At 37.6% G+C, this 14,499-nt stretch overlaps 1 protein-coding gene across 2 annotated transcripts in view; it reads right to left on the bottom strand.

Annotated features, from left to right (window-relative positions):
* ITGB1 (integrin subunit beta 1) overlaps positions 1-13,070 on the bottom strand; it is a 42,016-nt gene extending 28,946 nt beyond the window's left edge. For both annotated transcript variants that reach the window (XM_087917689.1, XM_026709983.2), the window contains exons 1-3: positions 11,529-13,070; positions 1,534-1,603; positions 827-912 (exon numbers count right to left, since the gene is read on the bottom strand). In XM_087917689.1, coding sequence (XP_087773815.1) covers positions 827-912; positions 1,534-1,603; positions 11,529-11,726 — 354 coding nt within the window. In that variant the 5' untranslated portion in view covers positions 11,727-13,070. The remainder of the gene's footprint in view (positions 1-826; positions 913-1,533; positions 1,604-11,528) is intronic.
* Between the last annotated feature and the right edge of the window lie 1,429 nt (positions 13,071-14,499).

The following is a 14,499-nucleotide window of genomic DNA, read 5'->3' as shown; positions in this document are numbered from 1 at the left end:
GAAATACGGTTTCTCTTGCTCCCACTTTCCTGCTGTTCATCTGGAACGAAGTTGCTTGAAAAAGGCAAGAGTGACTAATGCTGTCTCTGGATCTCAGATCTTATTCAAGGACCTTCTCTACTTGGCATCCTTTCCATGGCTTTGAATTGCAGTCTGTGGAGTACCTGGTCTTCTACTGTGGCTAGCAGGCTTCTGTGAGCAAATCCATTCTTGCTCCTCCTTTCTATGTTATCTCATCAGCAAATAGGATTGCAGTCTTAATTTTTATCATGCTAATTTTTTTTATTAATAAGAGGTCCTCCTCCAAACCATCTCCAGAACAATTCTCAATGACACTTACAGTTTATGGCCATTCATAGTTGCATAATTGCTGCAAAAGTGACTTTCGACCGGTCCTTGCGCTTATAACCATTGCAAAGTCCCCATAGTCGCATGACTGTGCTTTAAGTGCTTAGGAACTGGAATACATTTACCACAGTTGCAGTATCCCAAGTTGCAGTATGACAGCCATCTGCAACTTTTCCGACCACTTCTGATAAGCAAAACTAATAGAGGAAGCCAAATTTGCTCCATAATTGCAATAAATGGTAATAAAATCAGGCATGACTTAATGACTGTACAATTTAGGAAATTCTGGTTCCAATTGTATTCTTAAGTTGGGCATGGCTAGTCTAAATCGTGGCTACCTATAGCTAGCAAATTTATAAAATTTATAAGTTTATAAAAATGAATCATGTAAATTCATAACAATACATAATTTGAATTAATTACACATTTATAATTTATGTAACACAAATACTATTTTGAAATAGTCAAAAATACGTACTATATTTTTACACCATCCACAATTTGGGCCAGCTTGTATACAATCAGCACATGATTTTGCATTAGCATTTATACAAATGCTCCCACCTATAAGAAACATATGATCAAATTTTGTAAAAATGCATTCATAAAGCTAATTTAAGTTATATTTCGTACATGTCTTTCTCCACATTCAAACTATTCACCATGTAGCAATATTAGTGCTGCTGTAAAAGTCATTTCTTATATGTAAGGCAGCTCCATTTAGAGAAATCAGATTAAAATTTGTGTGCGTAACTGACTGTGCCATGTATTTAGCTTCATGCAGTGAAAGTCAACATTGAATAGATTAAATTTAGATTGAATTTTTTACATGTAAAAAAACTGGATAGGAAATGTTAGGGTTGTACTTCCTTGTGTTTTATAATTGTCGAGAAAATTACAATGTAAGAGTTTACCTTACTGGAAGAATGGAGAATGCACAGAAGTTTGTATGAAACCTGGGTGACAACAGTTTTCTTAAATAATTTAAAATCCTCCAGGTGGCCTGGAGCATTATTTAGCAAATACAACTCAGTCCCTTTCCAGGAAAGAAATTAGTGTTGATTTCTTTCTCTTCTATCAACACAGCCATAATTCTAGCTGTTAAAAAAGAATGGAATGCTTTCTAAATGAATTCAGAATGGATGTAATCTATACGAATTTAGATTTTGAAATTATTCCACTTACTTTGTTGGGCAAATCCATACAGTATGAAGCAATTTAATATTCCAACCAAGAGAAGAAAATGGAAATGTATCTGTTGAATACAAGGAAAAGAATTAAATTAGCTGGTTTAGGTATCTGCATAAGGTTTAACAAATTTGGTTCAGACAATATAGTTTAATTTTCTTTAGTTTGCAAAACTGTAAAAAATATTTACATTGAAAGAATTATAAAATACATTAGAAAATCTATTAAACATCTAGTAGAGCATTTATTTTTTTCTCTGCAACTGCAGCATGGTAACCCTTTAAATTATGCCAATTAAATTGGCATTTAATTTATCAGCAATACAGTATGGAGATAAAACAACTTGACCTGGGTGAAAAAAGGAGCATAACAAACACAAAGTAAACCAGAAAGGAGTTATCTTCTTTTTTTTGTTCTTCTATTACGGACTCTTCCAAGGTTCTCCTTTTCATTGGTATAACAAGTCACTTAGTGGCTATTTGAAGTTACAATGGACTTTCCTAAAATTATTTACGACCCAGTTTTGAAGTTCCGATGCCTCCCTTTCCCAGTCACATGATTTTCACTTTGGGTGCTTGGCAACTGGCTGGCATTTATGTTTGTTTGCAGCATCCTGCACTCATGGATCGTGATTTATGATGTTTCTTCCAGAAGCTGATTTTTTTACTTCCATTTCCATTTCCATTTTACCTTCATTACTACTCACAAGGTTCAACAGGCTTACTTAACAACCTTGATGTTCGCTTAATACCAGCTGCAAAAAGGTTCATAAAATTAGGTGAGGTTTACGACTGTTTACGACTGTCACAACTTAATTCTGGAATAAATTACATTTGTAAACTGATGACTATCTGTACCACTGGGAAAGAGAAATTTTTTTTCTCTCTTTTCCAAGTGACTTGGAAAAACCTTAAAATCATTTATATATTACAGATGTAACTTATTTTCTCCCACAAAAGAAGCTTCAAGGACAGACTTCTTCCAATCACTGTGTTGGAAGAAATATCCTTCTGGGTTCAGTTCTAAGTGGGGAAAAAGACATTGGAAACATGGAGGCTGTTGGAAGGTTTAATGGTGAACAGGACCACATGGCCTGGAGCTCCAGAGTGAAAAGGAAGGATGACCACATGCTTCAAGGTGAAGGAAGAGATCAAGAAAAAGGGCTGAGGTGCTGAGAGTGCCTGGGTTTTTGTTGGGATTTGAATTGAAGCTTGAATTGAAGATCTTTGTTATGTAAAGTATTCTGGCCCAGCCTTAATGGCCCACCTATTAACAAAGGTGGGGGTGAGCTTCTACTTCTGAGGTGAGTTTCTGCTTCTGAGTTTCTACTCTTTTTAGAGGAAATATTCTGCTTTTTTAATATTTCCCAGGATATTTCACTTTTCTAGGAGAGGGATGGGTGCTAACTTCCTACAACTGAAAGCAATTATATGACAACTCCTGAGTAAAGAGGAAGCATAGGCTGGGTCTCCAAAATACATAATGCTTGGAAACTGAGATAAGCTGCAAAAACTTCTGGTTCTCTCTTTAAGCAAGACAAAAGCTGATCCATCCATTACAATCCATCAGTGACATGGATCAAATCTACATTTTTAATATTTAACAGAATTAATCCCTCTATCAATATGTTAATCAACATATTTTTAGTATCATATTCTATGCATTTGATGGAGTGCACTGTAATTCCCCAAAAAATCATACAATTACAAATTGAAATTGGCGCAAGACTGTTATATTTGCACAATAATATGCATTCTACACATTATCTTGCACAGGTGTATATCTGTAAAGTGGTGATAAGATAATAAAGTATGATACAAACTTGACACTTTTTAATTTTTATTGTAACATTGCATGCAAGTACATAAATGGTAAGCTTGTAAATGATATCATGTTACATGTTTTTTCATTTTGATGAAACCTTTCTTTGCTATGAATGCCCATGCTCCCTCTGTTAACCAGAAAAAAGTTGTGTAATAGAATTGGAGATGTTAAAATTCTTCAGCATGTACTTTGTCTTCAATTTTGATCATCTAGCTTAAAATCCCTTAGCTTATGTTCTTCATCAATGCTTTCTCATTCCCATATTCCAGGAAACAAATTACATTAAGCTAGGGAAAAAATGGTGAAAGCATATTGTCTTATTTTAGAACATGTTTTATATGCTACTGTATGTCTTAAATGCAACAATAATTATAGAATGTACTTTAATGTTTATAGAATTGGACATGTTTTTTGATGTGCTAAAGAGGCTGCACTAGCATGAAAGTTACATACTGACTGAGGAAAAAGAAAAACTATTCGCAATATGCATTGCAGAAGAGAAGGATCCTATAATAAGTAGTTTTTGAAAATCTTTGCCAGTCATAATCACTGACATCAGCCAGACTATACAGAAGCCGAGTCAGCTGGAATACTGCTTGACTTTTTATGAATAGTTCTTGGCCTATGACTGGTCCCTTAACGGGCTGTGGAGGCTGCAAAGCTTAGAATGCAGTATTGCAGGCAAACTCTGCTCACTGCCAGCAGTTTGATTCTGACCAGCTCAAGGTTGACTCAGCTTTCCATTTTTCCAAGGTGAGTAAAATGAGGACCCAGATTGTTAGGGGCAATAAGCTGATTCTGTAAACCACTTAGAGAGGGCTGTAAAGCACCATGAAGTAGTTTATAAGTCTAAGTGCTATAGCTATTAACGACTGTTCAGTATTATAACAGACTTCCTCAAGGCTGTTTACAACCGGATTCAAAGCTCTGACAGTTGGCCTCTCCCCACAATCATGAAATCACATTTTGAGTGCTCGACAACTGGGCCATATTTATAATTGTTTGTAACATGATAGTCACACAAATATGATTAATAACACACACACACACACACACATCTGCTGGAAAAAAGCATCTACTCCCTGTTTCTGGCAAGAAGTACCCACTGTGGATAATTTGTTTAATGATTATTACCACATCTGCTTAATAACTGCAAAATAGGTTGTAAAATTGGGTATGGTCACATGGCAACTTACTTAACAACTGGCATGACTTATGACCTTAATTCTGCACTCAATAATGATTATGAGGACTACCTGTACAGGTTGCAACATCTGGTCTAACAGAAACACATTAATTAAAAATCAAGATAAAGGTCTTTGGAATCTTTATGAAATGAGACAATAGAAATCAACAACAACAAAAAAACAAGTACAGGAAAATAACATACTGTTTATAAAACAGACAGCACAAGTTTCTCTCTCTTTTCCGGAAAAGGAAATTTGTCACTTCCTTTAGCATTCTGACTTTTTAGATAGTTATAATAAAAACTGTGGTAGAGAAGAACTGGATATAAAAATATTAAACACTTGAAAACTTAATTACTGATCAGATTTCAGCTGCAGAATAGTGTGGTTTTATTTAGAAAACAAAGGTTACTGTGGCTATTATAATATTGACACTGTGAATAAAAATAAATCATCCATAATCACACAAAGAAACAGGTCAAATGTGCTTTCTTGCCTACTTTCAAAAGATTGAAACAAAAGTGCTTCAAGTCAGTGGGTGAATTTTGAAAGTGACAAAGAAAGGACAAGAAAAAAAATCTCATGCATCATTAAATGCCACTGAATCTGCATATACGGCTATTATTCAACCAGTCCTCATCTTATGACAGGTCACCTAGGGAGTGTTCAGTCTTGGGATTGGTCCCCCAAGAGGTATTTATGATCTGGTTCTGAAGTCATGCGAACACATTTCTGATGCTTAGCAATTAGTATGCATTTACAACTGTTTGCAGTGTTCTGCAATCAGATAACAGAAAAACAGAGTTGGAAAAGACGTTAGTCTTTTAGTCCAACCCCCCTGCTCAAGTAGGGGATCTTATACCATTTCAGATAAATGGTTGTCCAGCTTCTTATTAAAAGCCTCCAGTGATGGGGCACCCACAACTTTTGAAGGCAAGCTATTCCACTGATTAATTTTTGTCACTTGATAGGAAATTCCTTAGTTCTAGGTTGATTCTCTCCTTGATTAGTTTCCATCCGTTGCTTCTTGTCCTGCCCTCAGTGCTTTGGAGAATAGGTTGACCCCCTCTTCTTTGTGGCAGCCCCTCAAATAACAGAAAACCGCTATCATGACACCTTTAGTCCTTCTTTTCACTAGACTAAAGGTAAAGGGTCCCTTTGCACATATGTGCTAGTTGTTTCCAGCTCTAGGGGGCAGTGCTCATCTCTGTTACAAAGCCGAAGAGCCAGTCCAAAGATGTCTCCGTGGTCATGTGGCTGGCATGACTAAACACCGAAGGCGCACAGAGCGCTGTTACCTTCCCACCAAAGTGGTCCCTGTTTTTCTACTTGCATTTTTACATGCTTTCAAACTGCTGTGTTGGCCAAAGCTGGGACAAGTAATGGGAGTAAACTCTGTTACGCGGCGCTAGGGATTCGAACTGCCGAACTGCTGACCTTTCTGATCGACAAGCTCAGGGTTGCGTCCCTTTTCACTAGACTAACCATACCCAATTCATGCAACCATTTCTCATATATTTTAGCATCCAGGCCCATAATCCCATGACTGGGATTAATGACATTCTTGCAAAAACTGGTATTTATTTCTGGGTTTTGGCAAAAATGCCCCACTATAAACAACGACTTTGCTTGACAAACATGGATTCATTTAATGACCATGGTGATTTATTTAACAACTGCCACAAAAAAGGCAGTAAAATCAAATCAATCATATTTATAACTCATTTTACAACCGTTATGGCTTATGATTGTAATGGACAGGCTCAGTTATGATTAAGTTGAAGACTACCTTTTGCAATTTATATATGTATTTTTTAACATGCTACTTAAACCTAAAGTGACTTCAAACTTAATTGATATAAAAGTATGCACAGTATAGACTTCTGAATACATTTGAAGGAAGATTCAGGCAAAATTGAGCAGGTGCAAATAAAGGAATGACTGGAAACTAAGTCTGATTGGGAAAGAATGAAGGAATTGATTGAAGAGTATTAGTTAGAAAGCTTTATATACCTGAAAAGGTGCCAAAATAAATGGCTTGATCTCTTCTTTGTCACAATGGCCTATCAACCCCATGCTTTTAGAAGTTGAACTTATATTTTGATTTTATATAATAAAGTAAAAACAGTGAAATTCTCAAATCAAATACAAGCCCCTTTCACCCAATATTTAAAGGGGAAAAAATGTGCTTATGTCATTATTTATTTGAATGTTTATCCTACCTTTCCTCTCTGAGCTCAAGGCAGCATGAGTAGTAGCCCTCTGAGAGAAGTAGGATTGAGTCACTGAGTGAGTTTCTGCGGCTGAGTGATGTGCTTAAACCTCCCAGCCCCCATCTTAATCCAGCTTCTTGGCTGCTTTGCTGCCCTACATTTTACAACTCATTTCTTACTTTCCTGTGTACAACACAGAAAATATGTAACAATTTAAAGAGAAGAAAACATACCTTAAGAAGTTAAACTTTGTAGAATAAAATAAATAATTCTAAAAATATATATCTGTTTTCAATGTACATGAACATATTTCATTTAATACTGAAGCCAAAATACCTCTCCAATGGCATGTAATGCATTTATGTAAAATGCATGCTAGTACAAGACTATCGTATCCTACAAAAGCAGTGAATTCCATTCATTGTCTAAGTTTGTTACTAGAGATTCTAGGCCACATTTATTTTTGACAGAATTCTCCTATAGGTAATCCCTAGTTGACTGTAATGGAACCTGTCCATTATGGCTGTGTATTCTGATGGCCATTAAGCGAATATAGTGGTTGTAAGAGCAAACCTACTGATACTGTTCGCTATAGAGTTTTACTAAAAACTGAAAGAAAATGCCAGTTTTCAACAAAACCATAAAAAAAAGTCATGTAACTAACCACAGGATGCTGCAAACAGCAGCAAATTGTGGCCATGTTGCTAAGCTCCCTAAGTGCAATCATGTGACCATGGGTGGGAACCAACAGAACTTTGAATATGAGTTGAATCTGAACTTTGAATCTAAGTTCCCTTTTCAGTTAGGTTGTAACTTTGAATGGTTGCTAAGCAAACAGTAATAAGTTGACGATTGCTATATAGCTGATGATTCTAATGAATATTAAAGCACAGAAAACTGCTTTTTCTTGACTCAATCTAGCCCACTAGTGGAACATGATCTACTTACTAACTGCTCTTCAAATTATTTATCTACAGCAGGAGTGGGGAATAATGGTCCTTTTATGACTTGTGGATTTCAACTCCCAGAATTCCTGAGGCAGCCATGCTTCTGGCTCAGGAATTTTGGGAGTAGGAATCCACAAGTCATAAAGGGGCCATAATTCCCCATCTCTGATCTACAGTATCTGGACAGACTAATTTTAAAAGCTGATGTCAGAAGACACATTCAGAGATGAATTTTTCCAGTCTCATTTGCAAATGTCACAAATCTGAGACTGAATCTCCAGAATGCAAAATATACCTATTTATCACTGAAACAAATCCCCTCCTTTAAAACAGTGGGATACTATTGTCAACAGACCAACAACTCCTGATTTGCCAGTGAGCACTTAGATCATCTGGATATTAAATATGTTCAAAGAAGAATAATTTATTGTTTAAAGCAGAAGCCAAATTTTAATCCTTTTATATTCTCATACGTTGAAGAAGAAATCACAGTTACAGTTTCAGGTGTCAAGGGAACTGTATTCAGACAGTTTTGCTTTTAATTTATTCTGTAGGTTAAAAACAGGGTATGGGAGTACGTTAGTCCAGACCCATCAGAATTAATTACAAAACAAGAAACTATTGTCTATAGAACTGACTACTCATTTTTTAGGATACGTAAGTCTGCTTACTCATTTCCTTAAGCTTTTTTTTTTTTGCAACACCCTAGTGAGTAATCTGCTTTATCATTATTTGATTTTTATGCTGTAGTTTGGTGCCCAAGGCAGAAAATCTTTCTGGTTAACTACAGTTCTTCCATTTGAAACTGCTAATTAGATTCCAAGTTTAAGCATGGTCTAGAGAAGTGAAAAGTTATCCAAAATTAGAGTATATCATTCTCTATTATATATTTCATATGATTTATATCAGCTGTAACATTTAAAAAAAAACCTTGAAAAGACTAGGTTGTCCCTTTGTGTTAGTGCAATACATTTCTAGCATAATGATTAATAGGCAAATGGAAGGTTAAGACACATGTCAGTCTTACTCTTCAACATACAAAGAAGCCTTGGGAAGATTTATTGTATTTAACTACCTACAATGTCTAGATAAATTAATTTTGAAAGCAGAGACTCAGGAAAATCATTGGCAAAACAAATCCCTGCTTCAATAACCTTGTCTTGTCTTACATTATACAAGTTGTCTTATATATGCTTAACGTGGAAATTTAAGCCTTCTACATTATTGAGAAAAATTAAAGGAGTGATAGCTATGTTAATTGTCACTTGACATTCTATCATACACACTGTGTTTGCACAATAGGAAAATGAAACTTCCCCCATTAACAATCAGTTCAAATTTATTTATTTAGCCTATAGCAAATCAGCTCAGAATTAAAGGATCTTACATTCAAAAATAAACCCAATTGTGACAAGGAAGGGAGGGATGAATCTAAATCAGAACCCACCACTTCTCCTTTTCTGAGTTTCTTCCTATTGCTTCTAATGGAGAATAAGGAATCCTCATCCAGTTCAGGGACCATAAATTTTCTATTATACTTTGTTTTGGTTAGAATTATTAGGATTTATGTCCCCCCTCCCCCACACGCAAGAATTTCCCATTTTGCTTCTGATTCAGACTTCCAGGAAGGAGGAAGCAAAAGCCTGAGAGACTTGCAAGAATGAATCTGTTCCTGAGAGGACAGCTTGCTTTTGCCTTTAGTCAATCATTCTAAGAATCAGCTCCTAGCATATCCTTGTAAGGACTATAGGATCAGGGACTTGGAGGAGTGTATAACCTGTCTTCAATATTTCAATTATTAAAGTAGAACAAAGGCATTAATAAAATTATTTGATCCTTTAAAATAAAAGCCCAAATTAGTCAGCTTCGGGTCATCACAGGATATGAACCAAGTAAAACAATTCATTTGATATACCTGAAAGCAACAATAGCTTAGAATCACAATGCTACCCAAACTGCCTTGATTTTTAGGTAAATCAGGTGCTACTAAGGTTCACAAAATAGCACACAATCTTTTAAGTACTGTCCATCACTTTTTTGTGAAACAAAAATGGAGGGAGGGAATAACTAGTGGAATTTGTATTTTGATAAAATGCTGGCAATATTCACATTAGGTTCTGTCAGAGAGAATTGATCCTCTGGTTCGTGGAGCAACCAGCTTGCATCCAGCAAGTTATAGTATTTAATGTGAGGGAAGAAACTGTTAAATATATGGGAGTAATCATTACCAATATGTAATTAATTTAAATTAATTAAGCTGAAACTAAATTTAAATCAAAAAATTTTTTAAGAAGGTCACTCTTTCTTCAGTTAGTATGATCTACTTCCTGGATCTTAGTCCCCAAAATGTATACCCCGATTTTAATAAAGCTACTTTAAAGCCCACAGAAGTGAATAATGTTGTTTTTTACAAACATAATCCAGAAATTATAATTCTCTATCTTTGGGTCAACCACAGGTCTTAATAAATTGAAAACCAATGTACAGTAGAAGAAATTGGATAGTTCTTGCAACAACACAGCCAAATATAATTTGAACGGATGCCCAAGATAAAACCAATTTGCCAAATTAGGCAAGCAAGTGTGCCTTCTATTGCAATGTTATTAGAACAATAGCAATCAATGCCAAAATGACATTTCTAATAATATTTCAAAAGAAACAGCAATGCAGCAACTAGGGGTTGGTTTGGATAGAAAAAAAAATCTTGCTTAGTTATGAATCAATGGTGAATGAAGGGTTCAATGGTCAACAAAAGGTGAATGAAGGGTTCAATGGTCAACAATTTTCGGAACACTTTAATCAAGGTAATTTAATGTGTCAGAAAAGCATGAAATCATACAGAAAAAATATTATGAACAGAAATGCAATGTTAAGCCTTCCCCAGAGACAAAGAGGAAGTTCCTATAAAAAGATGTTAATATTCCAAAAGATGTTAATATTACAGCAACCTCCACTGTAATTGTACCAGATACACAAGAGAGGGCAAATGGAAAAAAAATATCGCTACCAAAAATATTTTGGGAATGAAATGCTGTATCTTCAGGAAACAGAATGTACGAAGATATCCTATGAGTTCAACTGCAGGTAAATATAGCTGGAAGAAAACTACACTGGTTGTAACTTCTCTTGAATCTATTTTGAAGTTACTTTCTATAAAAAAAGAAAACACCAGGGCGGGTTTAGGATCAGGAAGTTGCAAACGTCGAGCTTTTTCCATGCATGTTTTACTCAGCTGCATTTACAGGCAGGCCATCGAGTATCAACTCAGAGATCAAACTCCACAAACGGCCTTGGCAAAATAAATAAATAAATAAACAAACAAACACGGATCGGTAACACACGCATAAGCATCGTGTGAATCCTTATATTGCAAACCACTCCGCGTTTCCATCCGCCGCTAAGGCAGCAACAGATCGCTGTTGGGTTTGCTTGGAGCCTTTAGCCCTTTATTCCTGTTCGGGATCCCAAGACTCGAACACAATTCACGGGGGCGGCTGGGGCGGGGGAGATGATGATCCACGCGTCCCCTTGCCGCGCCAGAACAAAAGACTTCGGGAAGGACTTTCGTTATTTCCCGGATTTCGCTCCAAGATCTTCTCCTTCCTTTACTTAGCAGCCCCGCCCCACACTAAAAGACCCATCCTGAGTAGGGGGGATTGGCGGGGGGAGTGGGGGGGCTCTGAAAAGGGATCCTTCGGAAAAAGGGAGCAAGACCGGAGGAATCTGTCTCTTTTATCCGCAGCCATGTACGCGAATAAAGGTGAATTGCTATACAGCAGCTTTGCACCCCCCACAAAAAACCAACCCTGTGCAGCCCTTACCGATGTCATGGCCGGAGCTCGCCTCTGGTGCGTCTGGCCCAGAGGAGAAGCTGGCTGGCGGCGCGGGAAAGCTCCTTCCTGGCCCTTCCCAACCAGGCCTGATCTGCTCTCCGGGGCGGCGTTCGGCGTCTCCGCTCTTTCCCCCCGTGTGGCAGACCCGCCAACGCCGCTGCTCCCTCTTCGCCTCCGGAAGCGCATTCCTGCCTGCTGCCGTCAAACGGGGCGGAGCGTGCAAGCCGCTGAATTAGGGGCCTCGGGCACGTCGGAGCACGGTGGGGGTTTTTCCCTGCCCGGCCCGAAGCTGGCGAGATCTCCGGGTGCGGCCGTTTCTCTCAAGACCCGCCCGAGGGAAGCGAGGCGCTTTGCCTCCTCATACGTCGTGCAGGATCCGACGTGCAGCTTTCTAGACTTCTCTGTCCGAAAGTGAATCGTTAAGGTTTAGGACGCAGGTTATTGCTAGCAAAAAGTCTGTAGAGATTCTCAGTCATCCAGGTCATGGTTGTCCCAAAGGTGCTTCTTTGTGGGGAAGCAACTGGACTTTCTGTTTTTTTTTTTTTTTGGAAGACGTTTCGCTTCTCATGCAAGAAGCTTCTTCAGTTCTGACAGGATGGTGGGAATAGAAGGATTTATGTTCGTTGCAGACAGCTGGTTATTTTTATCCTTGAAGTACTTAAAGTTATTGCTAGCAAGCTGGAGAAGATGGTCTTCTGAAGTCTGGGATTAGTTGAACTCAAAGGGGCTTCTTGATTAGGACCACAGCTTAAAAAAGCAAACTCTTGTTTTGCTCTTCTCATTTTGAGCCAGAAGAGGTGAACCACTCTGAGACTGTGCTGCACTAAACTGTGATTTGCTAAACCAGCCAACTGTGTTTTGCATGAACAAGACACAAAGAGGTGTTACCAATAAAGGGGAATAATAACAACAACAACAACAACAAAGATCTGTCAACATCTAGAAACAAAGTTATAACTGGCAGCCACCACAGGTTTGTTTAAAACAGATTATTCCAAACCAATCTTGTTTCATTCTTTCACAAGGTGACTAAATTAGTAGAACAGTGAAATGCTGTGGACATAGTATCTTTAGACATTTAGGCTAGGCATTTGACAAAGTAAACCACAACCTACTTGGTAAGCTGGAAAAATGTGGGTAGACAACATCACCACCACATGCATTTGTAGCTGGCTGACAAACTGCATTCAAACTGTGTTTAATGGCACTACATCTACATGGAGGGAAGTAAGCAGTGGGGTATCACAAAGTTGCATCTTAGGCTCAGAACTCTTCAATATCTTCATAAATGACTTAGACGGGGGAGTAGAAGGAGAACTCATCAAATTTGTACATGAACTATGCTGGCAAGAATAGTCAACACTCTAGAAGACAAGCTCAGGATCCAAAAGGAACTTGACAGACTTGAACAATGAGTCCTATCCAGCAAAATAAAATTTAATGTGGAAAAAAGCAAGGTTTTACACCTGGGTAGGAAAAATTAAAAGCAACAAGTACAGATTAGGTGAATCCTGGCTCAAAAATTTAACTGAGAGGAACCTTGAAGTCCTAACGGATGATACCTTAAACATGAGTCAAGAGTGTGCGGCAGCAGCCAGAAAAGCTAATACAATCCTTTGTTGTATAAACGGAGGCATAGAATCAAAATCACATGATTAGTGTCACTTTATAAAGCCTTAGTAAGAAATACTGAAATACTGCATCCAGTTTTGATCACCACGTTACAAAAAAGATGTTGAGACTTTAGAAAAAGTGCAAAGAAAACCAATTAAAATGATTAAAGACCTGGAAAATGATTACAAGATTTGAATGTTGCTATCTAGAGAAAAAAAGGACTACAGGGGACATGATAGTTCAATTGAGAGTATATTATCCTACTGTCTCTGTGTATGGTTCTCGAGCTGCACAGTGGCAGAGAAAAAGGCAATTCAGAGGGTGATTAAGATGGCCCAAAACATCATTGGCTGCTCACTCCCCTCTTTGGAAGAACGGTATAGGAATAGATGTAAGAGGAAGATATTTAATATATTGAATGACTCGTCTCATCCGGGACATCAGCTCTTTGAACTATTACCATCGAGAAGGAGATTCAGGGTATTAAGAACAAGGACGACTAGATTTAAGAACAGTTTTTATCCAAGTGCAGTTTTGAGTTTGAATGCAGGGTCATAAGATTTTGTGGAATTTAATGGCTGAGAGTAATGGGGTATTTACATTTTTAAATTGTATAGAGATTATTGTATGGTCTGTTGTGTTTAATTTTATTTTTCTTTCAATAGTGTTGTCCAGTTTTACTTGTGGAAGAGGACCTCATTTCATTGTACCTGCTTGCGAGTGTAATGACAAATAAATTCTTATGTCTTATGTCTTATGATAGCAATATTCCAGTATTTGAGAGGCTGCCACAAAGGAGTGGGTGGGTGTCAATTTATTTTCCAAAGCACCAGAGGGCAGGACAAAAAAAATGGATGAAAACTAATCAAGGAGAGAAGCAACCTGGGATTAAGGAGAAACTTCTTAACAGCAAGGACAATTAGCTAGAGTAACAGCTTATCTCTAGAAGTTGTGAATGCTTCACTGGGGGTTTTTAAGAAGAGACTGGAGAGTCAGTTGTCTGATATGGTATAGGATTTCTTGCTTACACAGAGGGCTGGACTAGAAGACCCCTCAAGGTCCCTTCCAGCTCTATTCTGATTCATTCTAGACTGGTAGCCAATTGAAGGAAAAGAATTGAACTCCTATCCCACCCAGGATGACAATAGCTATTAATCACTCTTCCCCAACATGATGGTAATTTTGGTGGTGACAAAGAAAGAGCAGAAGCTGAGGACAGACTTGGGGTGAAGCAGGAGAAAGTCTTCATGGCGTTCTTTGAAATCCTCCTTTCTGAACATGGACAGTAAATTATTCAGAAAGTCTGCTAAGCCTGGCTTTAGAAATAATCTTGCTGACAAGTCAC

The sequence above is a fragment of the Pseudonaja textilis genome, chromosome Z (genome assembly GCF_049901715.1).
Source record: "Pseudonaja textilis isolate UNSWEBS1 chromosome Z, rPseTex1.2, whole genome shotgun sequence".
NCBI classification, from domain to species: Eukaryota; Metazoa; Chordata; class Lepidosauria; order Squamata; family Elapidae; genus Pseudonaja; species Pseudonaja textilis.
The sequence above is the reverse complement of the archived record's forward strand: the minus strand, read 5'-3'. Positions and strand labels throughout refer to the sequence as shown.